Below are 20,337 nucleotides of genomic sequence, written 5' to 3'. Positions count from 1 at the left end.
TGTTGTTATGCTAAGCACTGTCTTAATTAGGGATAACCATGCGCAACTTCACAGTTACTGTACTCATAAAACTAAATAATTGAAACCCCTGCTGTGAAACATCAAATTGCAAGACTTTTAACAAAAGATCCAAAGGAAATAGTCTTTGCTTCTGACAAGAGGTATACAGTTTATGGAATATTTAGATCTGTCTGTGATTATAGACTTGCTTGCATAAGCAATTACAAAGAAGATGCTTTACAATTATGAGAGCTACATACAGTATAGTTCATGCAAAAATGAAAATTCTGTCATGGTTTACTTTCCCTCATTTCGAAACCCAAAGGAGATGCAGGATGTTAGGGATTGACAGGCCTCAGTCACCATTCACTTTCATTGCATTTTTTTTTTTCTCCATACAATAAAAGTGAATAGTGACTGAGGCTATCTGTTCCCAACATTATTCCTAATATCTCCCTTTGTGTTTCAAGGAAGAAGAAAAAATTCATATGGGTTTGGAACAGCATGTGAGTGAATAAATGATGAAAGACTTGTCATTTTTGGTGAACTCTCCATTTAACTCTCAAAATTGGTCATCGTCTTGCTGTATTTTTACATTTTTGAAAAACAGATCAGCCACTGCCATGTGTAAACTAAAGAGAAAATAATCTGTTCCCAGGTCCTGGGCTGTTTTGCATCATTCTTGTGTTTCTGAGCAAGGTTTTAGCCTACCAGGTTCTTATGCTTTAATCTCATTACAGACAAACCAGTCAAATCCAATCTTTGTGTTTGTAATGAAGCTCTTTGTTTTATGCTTTAAGCACTATTCAGACACATAACTTTTCAAACTTTGTCTCTGTAATTGTCTCTGTAATAAATGAACATGCAGATACCAGATTACCCTATCTTCAGTGTAAAGACAGTGCTATAAGCAGCATTAAAACTTCATGTTTGCTTAAGACCAAGGCATGTGGCTGGTATATGAATAGTATCAGATGCTGGTGACAGACCTCTGAAGAAGAAGATCCATTAAATGACAAGTCCATGCAAAGTTGCTGATCAGTGCAATTCTGTTACTGAACAACATTGCTGTATGCAAATTTTTCCATTTCCATTTAAAATATCTGAACATCCTAAAAATAAAATAAACTTGATTGACAAGTCAAACTGTGTAAGACATTAAGAATGGTTTTAGACAATGATGTTTATTTTTCTTACTCCATTTTTAAATTGTTTAAATTAAACAAATCTAGTAAAAATTGTGTGGTTTCTGTTTAAAAGAAGACAACAACTTTACAGTCAGTAAGAATAATAAAATTAACATACTACATTGTCTGAAAACAGGTATTATTATCTTGCACAATTCTTCAGAAAATGTATCTTGTTTTAAAAATGTTTAGATGTTTTTACTGGCAAACAAGACAAAAAATACCTATTAAGATCATGATTTCTTGCAATGTTTTTGTAGCATAATCCAATCTGAATGATCATTTTCAAGTCAAGTGCGTAATTATGACATTATCAGTATAAGAGGACCCAGTACATTGTCTGGTGTGATGGGTGAGTATTGTGTTTAAGTGGTGCACCAACCCCCATCAAGGTTCTTCTCAGCAAACACAAAAGAAATAATATTTTGTAATCAGTCTCACGCCATTTCAAATTGTCTAAACTGAATGAACTCTCTGGTGTGCTTTTAGGGATGCTGCAAAGAAATTTTATGTCACCAAGCCTTGTGCAATACCTGAGGTTAAACAAAGAGCTCAGACAAAAGTGAGTGGGTTGGCTGCCACTGGCTAATCAGAGCAGCCTGTGAGGAAATGGGGGAGGGGAACAGACTGAGACAACCTGGCAGTGTTTCTATAGCCCCCCGTAGCCCCCTGGAGAATATCTTCATTATCCAGTCAGCAACTCCATGATACATGAATTCGTGTTTTTTCATTTCATCTTCAGCCGCCAGAAAAAGTGTGTGATTGTGATTTCCAACTCTTGATTTCTCTTTGCATGCTGTGTTACTGTTTTGAAAAATATACCTTGGATCTAGCACTCCATCTCTGTGGGAAAAAAAGAAAAAAGAAACAGAATAAAGAATCTATCAGTTGAGTGAGCTGTCAGGAGATCCACTACAGGGGCTGAATAGCCCTTCTGTGTGTCAGTAGACAACTTGTAGTGAGTAGCTCTCTTCCCTCTTTTCTTCTTTCTCTTGCTCTCTCTGAGGTAATATAGGAAGTTGTAGGATGAAGTCAATAAAATTAGTACAGAATATACTTCAGACCAGTGTACAGACCAGGAGACTAACTAGCTTTAAAGCAAAACAGTGAATCTTTAAAAAAAAAAAAAAGTTTACACAGTGTCTAAAAGCAGATGTATGTTTTGTATATGCTCCCTATTTCAAAAGTTGTGGATTAAATTGGAGTTTTTGTAACTGTGCTGACCCTCAAGCTGGCCTGAGGCAAGGTCAATTAACCCTGAAAGCATCAGATCTGAGTTAATGGGGAAAAGGGGGGTTGTTGGTATCTTATGGAGAGGATGTTAGATAAAGAGTCTTTTTAATGATTCTCAGTAGTAATGAGCAATCATTACATTATCACATGACCTGGGTCATGCAATGATTATGTAAAACCTCCAAACAGAATGGCAGTAATATCTTGATGTAGCAGCTGAACAACAGCATGTGTATTAAGCTAATGTCTACTATGTGAACACTGACTACCACCCCTGGAGTCGTGAGGGCATGCTGAGTGACTCTAGCCAGGTCTCCTAAGCAACCAAATTGGCCCAGTTGCTAGGGAGGGTAGGGTCACATGGGGTAACCTCCTTGTGGTCGCTATATTGTGTGGTTCTCGCTCTCGGTGGGGCACGTGGTGAGTTGTGCGTGGATGCCATGGAGAATAGAGTGGGCCTCCACATGCCCTACGTCTCCGCGGTAATGCGCTCAACAAGCCATGTAATAAGATGCGCAGATTGACGGTTTCAGATGCGGAGGCAACTGAGGTTCGTCCTCCGCCACCCGGATTGAGGCTTCACATTCTCTGAAAAAATGCAATTAACTTTATCATTGCAGGTTGTAACTTCGGCATTACCATGATTTTACTTAAATGAATAGTTCACCCAAAAATGAAAATTCTCTCATCATTTACAAAATCTCATGCCATCCCAGATGTGTATGACTTTCTTTCTTGAAGAACACAAACAAAGATTTTTAGAAGAATATCTTAGCTCTGTAGGTCCATACAATGCAAATGAATGGTGATCAGCACTTTAAAGCTCCAAAAAGCACAGACAGCCATAAAGAAGTAATCCATACAGCTCCAGTGGTTAAATTAATGTCTTCTAAGGTGAAATGATCGCTTTGGGTGAGAAATAGATCAATATTAAAGTTCTTATCACGATATTTGTTTCTATATTAGAGTAACTTCTTGAACATTCAGGAAGCATTAGAGCAAGGAAATAATGCTTAAAGTATTAATGCAAGGACTTAATGCTCAAAGGTGAAGTGTGCACCAAAAATAATGTTCAAACAGGTTTCCCGAACATTCCCCTCATTTGCCACTGGTTGAATAAACAGATAGTCCCACCCAAAACTCATGCCATTGGTTGAGCCAATATTACTGTTGGGCTGGTCGGAATGCTGAAACAAACAGAGAAATGTTTTGAACACTTTTCGGGAGAATCCACATATAGTACAAATGGCTTACTCATAGTTGTCTCTGCAAATAAAGCTGGGATAGAAGAAAATATTACATAAAAAATTACACCATTCAACATTAAAATGGAGGGCGAGGGGCAACCAATAATCCGTTCTTGTAGTCTTCTGATGTCCTATTTCGTAGCTGAAACAAACCAGACAGATGTTGAAGTGCAGAGGACAGAATCAATGACTGCTGAGTAGAACTGGATTAGCAGCACCTGTGGCAGGTTGAACTTCCTCAACTGGTGAAGGAAGTACAACCTCTGCTGAGCCTTTTTCATAATGTGGGTGTGGAGGTGAGGGCGTGGTCGAGTGCCCGTCTGGGGAGAGAGAAAGCGGTAAGGACATCCACCTGAGATGAACTGTGACTAATTACCATCGCTATGTTCACAGTGAGAGTTGGGGGAGATAAAAAGACAGCCAGTTCACAGAGAGAGGAGAGAGACAGGCAGACCAAACTCTTCGTGTCTGTTCCCTGAGGGAGAGTCTTGTGTTGTGTGAAGCTGAAAAGCGGACTGTTTATTTGAGTGATGCTGAAAAGCCGTCTTATGTTTTGAGTGAAGCTGTACAGCAATTGCTGGTTATTTGTGAATAAAACGGACTCACGTGAACTGTGGAAACTGGTTCCCGCTTCCTCCTTTATCTGCCCAACCTGAACCTTTTTTCAGTTGGTCTCACACTTCACGTCCTGTGAGATGGTAGTGCCCAGGAACCTGAATGACTCCTCTGCTGCCACAGTACTGTTTAGAATTGTGAGCGGGGTCAATTTTGGGGTGTTCCTACTAAAGTTCACAATCATCTCCACTGTTTTGAGCGTGTTGAGCTCCAGGTTGTTATGGCTGCACCAGTGAGACAGCCATTCAACCTCCCTTCTGTATGCAGACTCATCGTCATCTCGGATGAGGCTGACAACAGTGGTGTCATCTGCAAACTTCAGGAGCTTGACAGAGGGGTCCTTGGTGGTGCAGTCCTTGGTATAAAGGGAGAAGAGTAGTGGGGAGAGCACACATCCCTGGGGGCACAAGTGCTGATCGTACATGTGCTGGAAGTGAATTTCCCCAGTCTCATTAGCTGCTGCCTGTCCTTCAGAAAGCTGATGACCCGCAGACAGATAGACGTGGGAACAGAGAGCTAGGTTAATGTATTCCTTAGGAGAGCTGGGATGATGGTGTTGAAAGTTGAACGTAAGTCCACAAAAAGGATCCTTGCATATGTTCCTGGTCTGTCCAGATAATGCAAGATATGATGCAATCCCATGTTGACTGCATCATCCACAGACCTGTTTGCTCTATAAGCAAATTGAAGGGGATCTAGAAAGGGTCTAGTGATGTCCTTCAGGTGGGCCAACACCAGTCTCTCAAATGACTTCATGACTACAGACGTCAGAGCGACAGGTCTGTAGTCATTAAGTCCTTTGATCTTGGGTTTCTTTGGGACAGGGATGATAGAGGAGCGTCTGAAGCAGCAAGGAGCTTCACACTGCTCCAGTGATCTGTTGAAGTTCTGTGTGAAGATGGAGGCCAGCTGGTCAGCACAGGATTTGGGTGAAACACCGACTGGGCCCTGTGCTTTCCTTGTCTTTTGTTTCCGGAAGCCCCGGCACACCTCCTCTTTACAGATCTTAAGTGCAGGTTGAGTGGGGGGGGGGGGGGGGTGTTGGTGTTAGTGTTTGTGTGAAGTGAAAGTCAGAGTGAGTGTGGGGAGTGGGACTGGGCTTTTCAAATCTACAGTAAAACACATTCGAGAAGTCAGCCAGTTGTTGGTTCCCTACAGTGTTGGAGGATGGTGTCTTGAAGTTAGTAATGTCTTTCAGGCCTCTCCATATTGATGCAGGGTCGTTAGCTGAAAACTTGTTTTTCAGCTTCTCAGAGTAGTTTCTTTTATCCATTTTAATAATCTTAGTCAGTGAGTTTTTGGCCTGATTATACAAGATTTTATCCCCGCTTCTTTTAGCATCCTCTTTGGCATGACAAGTTTTCTTGTAAATCATGGTTTGTCATTGTTGAACGTTAAATAAGTCCTAGTTGGAATGCACATATCCTCACAGAAACTGATATATGATGTCACATTATTTGTGAGCTCATCCAGATTGGTGTCTGCAGCTTCAAAAACACTCTAATCAGTGCAGTCAAAGCAGGCTTCTAGTTCCAGCTCTGCTTCATTTGTCCATATCTTTACAATCCTTATTACAGGTTTAGCTGATTTTAGTTTCTGCCTGTGGATCGCAAGAATATTTACCAGACAGTGAAAGCTGCTCTTGGGACAGAGCGATATGCATCATTTAATGTTGTGTAGCAGTAGTCCAGTATATTTCTGTCCCTGGTGGGGCATGTTATGTGCTGTCTGTATTTTGGCAGTTCACGGGTGAGGTAGGCTTTGTTAAAATCGCCAAGAATAATAATAAGTGAGTCCGGGTATTATGTTCCATGTCTGTAATCTGATCAACCAGCTGTTGCAGCACTGCATTCATGCACGCGTGTGGAGGAATATAATCACTCACCAGAATAAATAAGGAAAACTCCCATGGCAAATAGAAATAATTTCTGCTCGTAGTCACCATCCATTCACTGGGCAAGACATTAATTTAGAGGACACTAATGCTGAGTGAATGATCTAATATAATTAAACTCTCTAAATTGATGGATTCTTGTGTGACAGAGAACAGAACCAAAGTGTCACATTATTAGAATATTACTCTTTGGACTGTGTTATTTGAGGCATCTAAAATGCCCAGCACTTCAATATTGTGTCTTATACTCAAATATTACTTTTCAGAAATTGCTAATTACAGTTAAATTAAAAAATCTTATCACCATAAGGGCATCGGGATGGAAGGCCAAAGAGAAGTTTAGAAGGGCAGTGATTTGTTTGTGGAACCATCATCGGAGGGGGGGGCTTTAAATGACCTTGCAGTTTAACTGGGTTGGAAGATAAGGAAGAATCCTGCTGTGGATCAAGAAGTTTCAGAACATGCCTGAAAAGGTCAACATACAGTAATATATATTGAGCTCAGTTTATTTATGAATTTCAGGGAACTTGGGGTCGATGGTCTTGGGGGATCATTACTAATGTTTGTTGTAACATGATGCTAGCTACAGACAGCTCTCATCAACACTAGAAAAAATAGAAGAAAAAAACAGAATAGAAAAAAATAGATGCATCGACTGCCCAAAAACAATTCAATATTTACAAAATGTGCACAGATGAAAATCCCATTTAAATTCAATCTAAAGTCCAGCATAATAGTATTAAAAATCAAACTCTTCTAAACTTTGCCATAGCCAAAAAGTGTTTCAGAAAATCTCAATTTGATCTGCCTCTCGACAGTTTAGAAGAGTACAATGTTACTGTTCTCTCACGATAAAGCACTGTTCTTAGCCAATGTGTCTATTTATACAGAGGCATGATTGAGATTAAATTTCAATTCAAATTGTTTTATTTATATTTGCACAGCTTCACAAATGTTTATTGGGCATTGAAATATTTTAGGCAAGGCTCAGATTGCAGGACATTGATTATATACTCAATTGTGCAAAACAAGATACATACACATCCTATGTAAACACCAAGAAAATAATATAAAGTATAGAAGTAATAAATAAATGTTGTCAATTCCATCATTACAGCTTATTTTTTTCTCATATTTATGTAGTCATATTCTTGGCATCAACATGTAATTAGTTTGTCGTTTATCTAAAAAAAAGATCCATTGATGTTGTGATGGCAGCTTTTACCCACTGCATTAAAAGTGAACAGAAACATGTATGGTGGACTTACAGATGTGAAACTGCACAGGCAACCTCTGGTGGGACTCATTGTGCAATGCAGTAACATACCATTCCTCATTCTTCAGGGGCTGAAGAGGTTATTCACTTATTCCTTCCCACAAACTTCCTGCAGATTGTGTTTTGCAAGTCATGTTCACACAGAAAAGGTTAAGATAAACATGATGAATCCATTTTACTGGCTGATGTTATCATCAACATACAACTAAACTCAGCTATGCACAGCATTTATTTCTAAATATGTCCATTATTAGTTCACATGAACAAACCACCACACAAGCAAATATTATCAAGCAAAATATATCCAATGGATGCAAAACTCACTGACTCATCATGGGAAACTACTGAGAACCCAGATAATGAGTGGGACTAAAAAATAATTCCTTCCTTCAATGTTGTGTTTATGAGTAGTCAAAAGAAATATGAGCTTAAACAGGCCAGTGGGGTTAATAATTTGTGAGTTGATATGAGGGAGGAAGAGGCCAAATGAAAAAATTGAGATATGTGGTTCTGAGTCATTGGTCTATGCAGCATAAATCAATGCATTAATCAATGCAACATGACCCGTGGCACATGCCTAGTGTAAAACCAATGCCACATGGTGTAAGTGTGTACTGTGACTCATCGGGTCCTGTTTAATTTGGTCATTAAAACAGCAAAAAGTTTGTTTGGTTGAGTCAGACACTTGATAATTTTCAGAATAAGTTTCTCTGAAGGGGTCAGGACTGAATGTTTTGGTTTTGGTGGTAAAAAAAAAACTGTCAAAACAGAATATTTAATCAGTAGTTTTATAAGTTTAACAAAGTAAAATCTAAATCTTTCCAAGTACCTCCTGAAACTTGCATAAGCGGGTCCATGGGGAACTGTCAGGGTTGTATGTGTTTTTGTTCCATGCCAGGTTAGTTCCTGTTTCCTTGTCATGTGATCTTGTCATGTGTTTCCCATGTTCTTGTGTCTTGCCCTCATTGGTTCATTGTTTCATTAGGTTGTTAGCAGTCTTGTTATCTTGTTTAGAGTTATAAGTGTTCATTGGTTTTCATTGTCATGTGTTCTCCCTTGTCCAAGTATTTAACCCTCATGTTTGCCATTGTCCATTGTCGAGTATTGTTAATGTAACGTTGTTTCCAAGTCAAGTCAAGTCAAGTCAAGTCAAGTCAAGTCAAGTCAAGTCAAGTCAAGTCAAGCCAAGCCAAGCCAAGTCGTTTATGTTTTGTTCACGTTTATAGTTAGGGGTTCTGGTTATCACGATTGGAAATAAACTGCACTTGGGTTTCTCACTTGATCATCATCTTCATTTACCTTGTTGCCAGCCCATGTTACAGAATACTCGACCAACCAAGATGAACCCAGCAGTTCAACTTCTTCATCTATGCCATTGAGGAATATGTGGAGAACTTTTGTGCTCTGGCCAGCAGGGTCGATTTTAATGAGATTGCTCTCAAGGACTGTTTTCGCTTTGGACTGAATGAGCCAATCTCTTCCCTGATGCCAGGCGGTCAGAGTACCCACAGCCTGGCTCAGTATATCGACCTTGCCCTACTAATATGTGATTCATCGTTCACTGTGGGGGAGTTGGACGCCAAGCCAGAGTCCCACGTCATGGCTGCCAAGCCAGAGTCCCACGTCATGGCTGCCAAGCGAGAGTCCTACATCATGGTTGCTGAGCTAGCGCCATCTTTTCTGAGCCTGCTCCGTGCCATGTCACAGCCGCACCTGAGCCTGCTCCGTGCCATGTCACAGCCACGCCTGAGCCTGCTCCGTGCCATGTCACAGCCACACCTGAGCCTGCTCCGTCCCATTTCACAGCCACGCCTGAGCCTGCTCCATGCCATGTCACGGCCAAGCTTTAGTCTGCTCCATGCAATGTCTAAGGCTCACCTCTGGTCAAGGAGACAACACCCAAGCCTGCCACGGTCAACGAGCCAATGCCCACGTCTGCCACAGTCAATGAACCAGCGTTGCAAGCCTCGTCTGTTTCAGAGTCATCTTTCACTGGGCTATTTGAGTTGGAATTGGTTCCCACCCTTGTGCCCACCCTGAGTTCTCCTGATCAGCCGGTTCCCCCCAAGCCACTGGCTCGATCATCACCCTCTGAGATGTCCCAGACAAGGAGAACTTTCGAACCTCCGACTCCACCTAGACCCTCTGAGACCTGGACTCCGCCTTGGCCTGTCAATCCCCCGACTTCAACTCGGCTCTACGTTCCTTCGGCTCCACCGCGGTCCTTCAGCCTTTCGGCTTTACCGGGGTCCCTCGTCCCTTCAGCTTCTCCTTGGTCTGTCGGTCACCTGGTTCCACCTTGGCTCTTCGATCCTCTGGCTATGCTTCGTCACTCCGATCCTTCAGCTCCACCAGGGACCTCTATCCCTACGGCTCCGCCTTGGTCCTAAGCCCCACCAGCTCCTCCTCAGTCTTCTGATCCCCCAGCTCCGCCTTGCTCCTCCAAGCCTCCAGCACCACCTTGGTCCTCCCTGCCTCTGGCTCCACCCTAGCCCTGTTGAGTCTTCGGCTACTCTCCGGGTATCCAGTTCTCCATGATTTCGCCCCTCGAGCCTCTCACGGCTCCGTCTTCCATGGCTCCGCCCCAGAGCCACTCATGGCTCCACCAACTACGGGCTCCGCCCTGGTCTCATGCTCCACGCCCTGTCTCACCAGGCCATGCACCACACCTTGTTTCGCCATGTTTCCATGTCATGCCACGTAACCACGTCAAGCCCCCCCCCCCCCCCAACCTCCCTCTTGAACTATGTGTTTTTGTTTTGGGGCATTGGGAGCCGCCCCTAGAGGGGGGTATATGTCAGGGTTGTATGTGTTTTTGTTCCATGCCATGTTAGTTCCTGTTTCCTTGTCATGTGATCTTGTCATATGTTTCCCATGTTCTTGTGTCTTGTCCTCATTGGTTCATTGTTTCATTAGGTTGTTAGCAGTCTTGTTATCTTGTTTAGAGTTATAAGTGTTTATTGGTTTTCATTGTCATGTGTTCTCCCTTGTCCAAGTATTTAACCCTCATGTTTGCCATTGTCCATTGTCGAGTATTGTTAATGTAACGTTGTTTCCATGTCAAGTTGTTCATGTTTATGTTTTGTTTTGTTCTGTTCATGTTTATAGTTAGGGTTTCTGGTTATCACGATTGGAAATAAACTGCACTTGGGTTTCTCACTTCATCATCGTCTTCATCTGCCTGTCATTGCCTGCTGAGCTTCGTTACAGGAACGGTTACCATTAATTTAGTTAGTTTAGTTTGTATAGTTACTCAATACCAACAACCAAGTCAAGATGTATCCAATAAAATCACAAGTCAAAAAAAATACATGAAGAATCCAAGATCACACTTGTTTAGATATTTTCAAGTTTGTCATCTAATCCAAAATTATTGTCCCACATATCCCTCCACTCCTCCCAGTACAGGATTAGATACAATTTTAAACATTCCCTTACATTTGAAGGGAGTAATTTCTAATGTATATAACACTTTAATGTCAATAAAAAATATTAATCTAGACAAAATCTGTGCAGAATGGACAAAGGATTTGGCAGTGGATATATCAGAGGAAACCTGGAATAATGCATTATTTAGAGTGAATGGAACAACCTCCTGTACTTGCTTAGGTTGAATTCAGTTCAAGGTCCTCCACAGACTTTATTACAGCAAGGTTAGGCTGTACAAGATATACGCAAAGTTGACACATGTGAGCATTGTCGCTCTGTTACAGCAGACTTGGCTCATATGTTTTGGGCTTGTCCCAGACTGTTGATTATTGGACAACTATATTTAAAATTTTGTCTGAGGCATATAGTAAGGATATCAGGCCTAGCTTTGAAATGGCTGTTTTTGGAGTACCTGAGCAAGGTGTGGTCATGTCCAAAAATTGTCTAGACATATGCGCTTTTGCATGTCTTTTGGCTTGGAGAAGAATATTACTTGATTGGAAATCAAGTAAACCACCTTTAGTTTCACTCTGGCTTAGTGATGTGATGCTGTTTTTGAAATTGGAGAAAATTAAATATTCTCTTAGAGGATCCACCAAACGTTTTTAACCAGTATGGACTCCAATGATCTCATATTTTGTAAAGGGCGTAACTCTTCCCCCAAACTAAAATTAATAGTGAAATTAAAAGGCCTGTGCACATTGGAATGGATAACGCAATCAGACACAATGGGGTGGGTTGTGGGAAAGGGGGGAAAATTTGTAAAATCAAGAGGAGCATTCTCTTTCTGTATGTAATACATCACTGTTCTTCCTTCTATAATGTCTATATAAAAAAAATATAAAAAAAATACATGAAGAATGTCTGTGAAAATGAAACAGTTTAAATTATATATCTTTATCTTAGAGTGGTATAAGATATTACGGTAACAATTTACATCAAGGATTCATTTGTTAACATTAGTTAACAACATTAGTTAGCATGATCTAAAAATGAACAATATTTTACAGCATTTATTAATCTTGGTTAATGTTCATTTCAACATATACTGTACTAACACATTTTTTAATCAAATTTTGTATGTTAACATTAGATAATACACTATGAACTAACATGAACTACCAATGAACAATTGTATTTTTATTAAATAACATTAACTAATATTAATAGAAATGTATTATTCATTGTTTGTTCATGATACCTAATGCATTAACTAATGTTAACAAATGGAATCTTATTGTAAAGTTTTACCCATATTAGGAGGGTTTATACTGTAGTATTATCAGATTGAACAGGTAGAGTTCTTTCTAAGGCATATCACCACAAATTGCTTGTCTGAACATTCATGGGAAATATGACTCAAACAATATCCTCAAATAAAGAAGGGCTGTTATGATTAATCCAAATAAAGTTTTGTACAGAATTTCCACTCTGTAGCTTTAAAAACAAGCCCTGCAATACAGTAATGCATTATAAATAGTGAGTTATTAAAGGAGTGCTGTGTGTCCATGTACAGACACAAACTGTGCAAGAGAAATAAGGATATTTTATTGTTTACTGACACTTTTAAACAGTGTTAATTTTTCTCCAAAATAGGTGATAAATATGATCTGTCATCGATATTCATTAAATGTGTTCGCAAGTCTTCATTAAAACAGTCAAGAACTTCATGTATTTTTCAACTGAAAAGCTACATCTTTTTCAGTATTTAGAAGAATAGCCTCCCCTGTGTGTGAGGATTTCAGTTTAATCCTGGATTATCAGCTTCTGAACAGACTTTTTTCCAGGGTATAATTACTGAAATAGGAGTTTCTATTGGTGGCTAAAACACATATTTTTAACCCAGGTTTACAAATACAAAAGATCATGATTCTGGAATTTAGGCCACTATAGGGCATTTTTATATTAATCTAAAGATGCATTTTGCATTAATTGAATGCTCAAAATACCCATGCCAAATTAGGACACATCTCATGACATCATAACCAGACTTACCATAAATTCAATCATCATCCACAAATGTGTAATCCTTTACAGAATATGTATTTATGTTTCCTGATCATGTGGATAAAGAACATGACTCACAGCCAAATCATTCTCACAGGACTTACTCAGCCACATTAAATGTTGCATTCATTAGACCAACTGACCCATAAAGACAAACTGGAAATGAATCTGTTATTTGCATTAATACTACAGTATTAATAAATGATGAGTTCATTTAGATCTAACTATAGTTACCCTAGATAACTAAGGGTAAAGCTGTTTGTTTGTGCCTGAGGGACATTTTTCTTTAAAAGGAATAGTTCACCCACAAATGAAAACTCCCTAAACAACACAAACTCACAATTATCAAACCCATATGACTTCCTTCAATAGATCATAAAAGGAGACGTTAGGCAGAATATTAGTCTCAGTCACCATTCACTTTCATGGTAGCTCCAGAGTTCCTTGGAAATCACCTCATATAAAGACTATAAATATGGGAGCCTGTATTACTGTAATGCCCTACAAATATGGAATTAATGCATAACAAATATTAACAAATATTGTTAATTTAGCACAAGACCTGACACAAAACAAAACATAGAGTTATCACTATGGAGTTACATTATACAACAGTTTATAGTCACACTTTTCTGAACTGACAAAGACACTCAGAACTCAGAACTCTTAGACAAACAGTTCTTGCATCATCATGTGGGTGTTTCTTCAACTTCTGGCATTTTCATGTCCCAGGTGCTGATATTTATTAAAACAGATTTCAACTTTTTCTTTTTGTTATATGACAGTCAAATTTAAACTGACTTTGAAAATGTTTACCAGGTATTCATCATTTATTTTTGGTAATTTTTCAAATGCCTCTTATGTACAGAATAGACTGGTGATATAGATTGTACTTTACAGAATAGATTGTACTGTTTTATGTCCCACAATTGTGGCATTATTTCCACCACACTAAACAATCTTGCCCCTAAAATTTTTTATTTTTATTTTACATTAGTATTAATAAATGAGAGATTAGTAAATATTAATTGTGAGCAGAATATTTTTATTGGCCGTCAATCAAGCTAAAATTTCACCAATTTAAGCAAAAAGTGTGAAAATATTATTTAACTGTATATAGGCTGCATGAAATGTTATCAATGAAATTAGCACTGCAAGGTCAAAAGAGGTGGCCATTTTATTTAAAAAATGATGAAAATGTAATTTCCATCACCTTCATTTTCATGACGTGGTTGGAAATTTCACGACTTTTAGAAAAAAATTACAAAAATGACATAAATCTCCTGCGATACATGCACAGTACATACATTAGTGCTCGGTGTATCAGATTACAAAATAATAAATAATTAGTCAAAAAAAGTAATGTAATGCATTACATTTTAAATTCTTGTAATCAGATTTCAGTTACTGACTTTCAATGAAAGTAATTACTTTTAAGTACATTACTTGCACTAAAACATGTATAATACATACTAAAATAGGAAATGTACATCTGTTAGCATTTCTGTTACAGCTAAAGGGTGTCTGACAATGAATGAGGAGAAAATATAGATGTTTTGAATTTGAGTGCAAAACCAAAAACTTTTCTAGGAAAAGTGATTTAGAAAGTAACTTAAAAGTAAAATAATTAGTAATGTGATTACTTTTTAGATGAATGAATCAGTAATCTGATCCATTTTTTATAAAAAGTAATTAGTAATTTGTAGTGAATTACTTATTTTGCCCAACACTGCATGCAGTACAATGTACATTGTTAGCAGACAAATAATTATTAAAGGTGCACTCAGTAACTTTTGTCTTTGTGTCATCTTGGACTTACACTGACACCTAGTGGCATGGATGCAGCATCATTTAAAATCAATAGTTTTCAGTTTCAGATGACATTGTAGAAATGTAGTATTCACAGTCAGCCATGATGACTTTAATCAATGAGTGAAAGTGTCAAATAACAGGACGGTTACTGAGATTCAGCGAGTAGTAGTCAGCTGGTCATGTGCAGTGCTGGGCAGATTACTTGTGAATTGTAATCAGGTACTGTTTACAAATTACATGACAAAAAAATGCAATCAGTAATGTAATCTCATAGATTACATTTTGTGGTAATCTAATCAGATTACTTTTGGATTACTTTCAACCTAATTCTATTTTATTTTATGTCACATGCATTTGATTAGGATAATCATTTTAACATAAAAGTACAAAGAGGAAGAAAATGTATTTCATTCTTTATTACTAACCAACAGAGCTCCTTATGACATTTCTAAAAAGTGCATTAAACATTACATGAGTGAAATAAACATTAAATCTAAAAGTAATGACAGTGCATGGCCAAAGTTTATAATTCAAAACACTGAGACATCAAGTTCATTTTAAGTGCATAAAACAATAGCAGCATTGCGAACATTAATGACCATCAAATCTACATAAAACGATCATAAAATTAACGAAAATTAATGACCATAAAATCAACAGCAATGATGTGGCCTAGGTCAAAGCTTTCATCTAAAAACACTGAAATACTTTTAACCCTTACCTGATAGTCCATCACCTATTCCATAGCTGAGATGCAATATATTATCTATTGAACAGCAAGAATATTCTAAAAGAGCAGAATATTTTAAAACAGCAGAGTTCCACCGAGTCACGCAAGGAACAACTGTGTCAAGTTTTATGTCAAGTTTCATGTAGTGGACTCCACTGCATCAGCAGCAACAGTGGAGCGATGGGCTTTATTCCATATTGCTGCAAATTTTGCTGTTGAACAATTGTGTAACCTATAGGCAGGATCCTTAGAGATGGCATCCACTAGATTAAATGTGTGAGCTGCACACCATTGGTTTGGTAGTAAGAAATATATATATATATATATATATATATATATATATATATATATATATATATATATTTTTTTTTTTTTTTTTTTTTTTTTAAACATATCTAGTTCATTTTAAGTGCATAAAACAATAGAAACATTACATGAACAAACATAAATGATCCTGAAATCAACAGCAATGACATTGCTGGGTCAACACTAACAGCTCAAAACTCTGACACACTTACTTTTAACCCTTACTACTTAGTAATAGTACATCACCTATTCCTTAGCTGAGGTGCATATCTTTGAATTGTAATGTAAAAGAGCACATGCTCAAAATGCTCATCTGTGAGACTATTGTACTTTGGGGTAAGAATATAATCAGAATCAGAATGAGCTTTAATGCAAGTGTGCTCACGTACACAAGGAATTATTTTTGGTGATAGGAGAAACAAGCAAGTGCACACAGAACATTACAGTGAGACACAGAATATAAAACAAGGTAAGAGTACAAATAGACATACAAAAAAATAGGACATATTACATAGAATGGCATATGTACATGTGCAAGTGGTAATATATGTGCACGGTAGGGGTATGTACAGTTATTGAATTTAAATATAAGTGAATTTACATATATACATGAAATATTGATACATTAATGCACTATGGGAAAGTCCTGAAGGCAGTTTAATTGTTCATGTGGTAACTGGCCTAAGGGTTAAACTGTTCTTGTGCCTGGTTGTCCTGAGTGCTCTGTAGCGCCTGCCAGAGCGCAACAGTTCAAAAAGGGATTGGGCAGGGTGTGTGGGGTCCAGAGTGATTCTACCTGCACGTTTCCTCACTCTGGAGACTTACAGGTCTTGGAAGGAGGGCAGGAGGCACCAATAATCCTCTCAGCAGTTGTAGTATCCTTCTGTCTGATTTGGTGGCTGAACCAAACCAGACAGTTATATATGTACACAGGACAGACTCAATGACGGCTGAGTAGAACTGAGTCAGCAGCTCCAGTGGCAGGTTGAAATTCCTCAGCTGGCGAAGGATATAATCATATTGATATGAAAATTATCAATGAATTATTAACAATTTACTGCTGTTGCCTTGCTAATATGTAATCATGTAATCTATAAAAAGTAACTGTAGTCCAATTACAAGTATTTTAAAATGTAATGTAATCCAATTACAATTAGTTGATTTTTGGAATCTGACTACGTAATACAGATTACATGTAATACGCTACTACCCAGCACTGGTCATGTGATTTTAACATGGCAGCCCACATGTGCGGACCCTCTCCATGTAGAATAAAACCGCTTTTATAAGGTTACTGATATGACTGGAGTCATGATTTCCTACATATATTACAAAATTACAATTCATTTCTGTAGAAGTTAAACGTTTTTAATGAGGAAAAAATTACTGAGTGCACTTAATTTTGTTTTTTTTTTGTTTTTTTTTTTTAAACCTAGTGATAGTGTGAAATATATTTTATCAAGTCTTTACTTTCTAGAACTTCACAGTGCTAAAAGTTCCTGAAGTTGAAGAAACACACATTTATGTCAAATTCAATCAATGAGTATGGTTACTTCCATAGTTTAACTTCAGTTTAAGTTCAATATTGTCAATCAGTGTCCAATGAAACTCAATGAAAACATCAGTGGTGACATTCTGTGTGTTCACAGCGGGTGTGAACATGTGTTTGTGCGCTTTAAGGTAACACAGGAGGTATGTGTTTTTGCTTACTCAGCTCAGCAGGATAATGACAGCATTACTGCCTAACAGCATTAGGCTTGACCGTTTTCAAAAGAATGCTTATAAAAGCCAAAGAGACGTGCATTTCCCACATATGGAGCTGACAAGTCTCCTACTTATTTCATTTTGCGTAGAAGTACACTTAATTTTAAAATTTACTCTCCCAATCCAGTCCCATGCAAAGCATACGGGTAACTGGAAATGCTCTGCCTTGTTTCAGCAATACATTGATGCAACAAATATTATTCACAACACAATTGGATTAAGTAAACATAGATGGATTGTACACAATGAAATTAAGTTAAGACCAAATGTTAAATAATTGTGTTGCATTCACTCATTTTAAGTTAATTGAGCAAGCAATAAAAATCACGTTGAGTGAACACCATCCATTAGAAGTCATATTTCATAGCAATGTGATCTTATCACTTTTTAATTACTGTGTTGAATATCACTTGACTTTACGGAATATAATTATGTTCTCATCAGTTGATTTCAAGAGCTGCTTCCCCTATTTTTCAGTGCACAACACAACATTACAGGAACTTATGGCAATCCGTAAAGCCCATTTTAAAACAGCATCTGCCTTCCTCTTTGGGTACATTCTGTGCAGTGTATCTTTTTATGGTGTTCAGCAGATGGTGTCAGACAATGCCTGTGCTGTGTGTATGTGTCACCGCCATTGGATCAGCCACTGTTTATTTGGGTGTCTGGATCCAGCAGTAAACACTCATAATTGGGCACAAGTGAAATTTGGTGTTAATAACTTCAACAGGCCACCTGCCCCCATTAAACCTTTGAAGTAGCAAGAAGCAATACACATTTACCAGGTTCTGACAAATGTACATTGGTGTAAATGAGAATGATAAACAACTTTACACTCAATTCCTCACATTTTCGTCATTCTCACTGGAGGGCGCTAAAGAGAATATGAATTCATGCGTTTGGATTTGTGTTTTATCCTGTAGCGCCACTAAGTGGATGAGGCAGCATTGTACTTCAGTATTGTATTCGAATTGAAAGACACACTTTGTTGAGAAAAAATAAAAATAAAAATAATAATATATATATATATATATATATATATATATATATATATATATATATATATATATATATATAGATATATATAGATATATATAGATATATATAGATATATGACAATACTACCATTTGCGTTTTATTTATCAGCCCACAAGTTCATTGTCAGGAGTCCAGGACTGTTTTAGTGGTTTTGTTGCCTATATAAGCTCAGTCCTGTGCTGGCATCATTGTCTAATGTAAACACAATAGTGACTGCATATGTTACAGTAAACACAGACCTCTGAATAGAACTGCAGCCCACCACATTCACTACTGAGACATATTAACTAGCTATTCATAATTTAGCAATTAAAACACTTCTAGTGTTAAAACAAAGCGGTGAAACATGCTCAACAATATAGTGTATAACTTATAAAAAGTGGTCAATGAGTTTCTAAAAAAAGTTGTACATCTCGGTTCAGACGGAGGTTAGGACCCTGATTGTAACTAAACAGATTACAATCACATGATCGTCACTTTCAAAGAGACGAAACGCTGCAAATCTATTGAAGAGAAAAAGACTCGTGTTATAACGTTTCATTTTACTGACACGTTACAATCACGCGCTGATGTCATAATGTCAAGCGGAAGAGTTTTCATGCATCTGACCTGTCGGATTTAAAGATGAATTCACACATTACTTTCGTTTTAATAAGTGTGTGGATCTTGTCAATATTTTCTGTGTTGGTAAGTACCTGATTCAAAGTAACATTTCTTTTATACATTGTGATCAAGTTTTTATTCAGCTTTAAAGAAATGTGTTATTCTGTCATGTGTAACGTTCGTGTGACAGCTGGAGTCGTTTTTTTTATTATTAAAAAACTTTCTTTCTTCTGCAGAACACAAACAAAGATTTTTAGAAGAATATCTCAGCTCTGTAGGTTCTTACTGAGCAAGTGAATGGTGTCCAAAACTTTGAAGCACCAAAAAGTGCATAAAGGCAGCATAAAAGTAACCCATAAGACTCCAGTGGTCAAATCAATGTCTTCTGTCTTCGATTTTGGGTGAGAACAGACTAAAATGCAACTCCTTTTTCACTGTACAAGTACATCTTGCCATTGCAGTCTCTAGACACAATCATGATTTCAAGCTCTATTACATCTCCTAGTAGTTGACGCATGCTAGAAAGTGTAATCAAGCTTGAAATCATGATCGCCAAGGAGACTGCAGATGTCAAGATTTTATACATTTTGATGTATTTTTCACCCAAAACCGATTGGATCACTTAAGAAGACATGGATTAAGGGGCCTGGGTAGCTCAGTGGTAAAATACACTGGTTACCACCCCTGGAGTTCACTAGCTCACTAGTTCGAATCCCAGGGCAAGCTGAGTGACTCCAGCCAGGTCTCCTAAGTCCAGTTGCTAGGGAGGGTAGAGTCACATGGGGTAAACTCCTCATGGTCACTATAATGCAGTTTGTTCTCAGTGGGGCAAGTGGTGAGTTGAGCATGGTTGCCACAGTGGATGGTGTGAAGCCTCCGCATGCGCTATGTCTCATTGGCAACACACTCAACAAAGCCACATGATAAGATGCACAGGTTGATGTGTGTTTTGGAGCTTCAAAGTTTTGGTCACCATTCACATGCATTGAATGAACCTACACAGCTGAGATATTCTTCTAAAAATCTTCACTTGTCAGGAGAAGAAAGTCATACACATCTGGGATGGATGAGTAAATGATGAAAGAATTTTCATTTTGGGGTGAACTATCCCTTTAATATAGCTGTGCAATGGCCAGTTGTTTTATTCAATTCTAACATAAAACATTTACGTGTAAATTAATTGCATTTTCAAGTGG

The 20,337-nt window shown here is 38.0% G+C and overlaps 1 protein-coding gene and 1 long non-coding RNA gene across 4 annotated transcripts in view; one reads left to right on the top strand and one right to left on the bottom strand.

The window, feature by feature from the left end:
- Positions 1-1,257: 1,257 nt before the first annotated feature.
- LOC127447208 (uncharacterized) lies at positions 1,258-7,840 on the bottom strand. Its single transcript, XR_007898360.1, has 3 exons — positions 7,777-7,840; positions 7,445-7,561; positions 1,258-2,030 (listed from the first exon to the last, which is right to left on the bottom strand). It is a non-coding gene; the product is annotated as an uncharacterized LOC127447208 (long non-coding RNA).
- An 11,185-nt stretch (positions 7,841-19,025) lies between these two features.
- Positions 19,026-20,337, top strand: part of glb1l (galactosidase, beta 1-like) — an 8,632-nt gene continuing 7,320 nt past the window's right edge. The window contains exon 1 of one of the 3 annotated variants that reach the window (XM_051708830.1): positions 19,026-19,225. In XM_051708830.1, coding sequence (XP_051564790.1) covers positions 19,163-19,225 — 63 coding nt within the window. In that variant the 5' untranslated portion in view covers positions 19,026-19,162. Of the gene's footprint in view, positions 19,226-19,800; positions 20,241-20,337 lie in introns of those variants that run through there. The other 2 variants (XM_051708833.1, XM_051708831.1) reach the window with 2 other exon arrangements.

Source organism: Myxocyprinus asiaticus, chromosome 10 (genome assembly GCF_019703515.2).
Source record: "Myxocyprinus asiaticus isolate MX2 ecotype Aquarium Trade chromosome 10, UBuf_Myxa_2, whole genome shotgun sequence".
Lineage (NCBI taxonomy): Eukaryota > Metazoa > Chordata > Actinopteri > Cypriniformes > Catostomidae > Myxocyprinus > Myxocyprinus asiaticus.
This window is presented reverse-complemented; position numbering and strand designations above follow the sequence as displayed.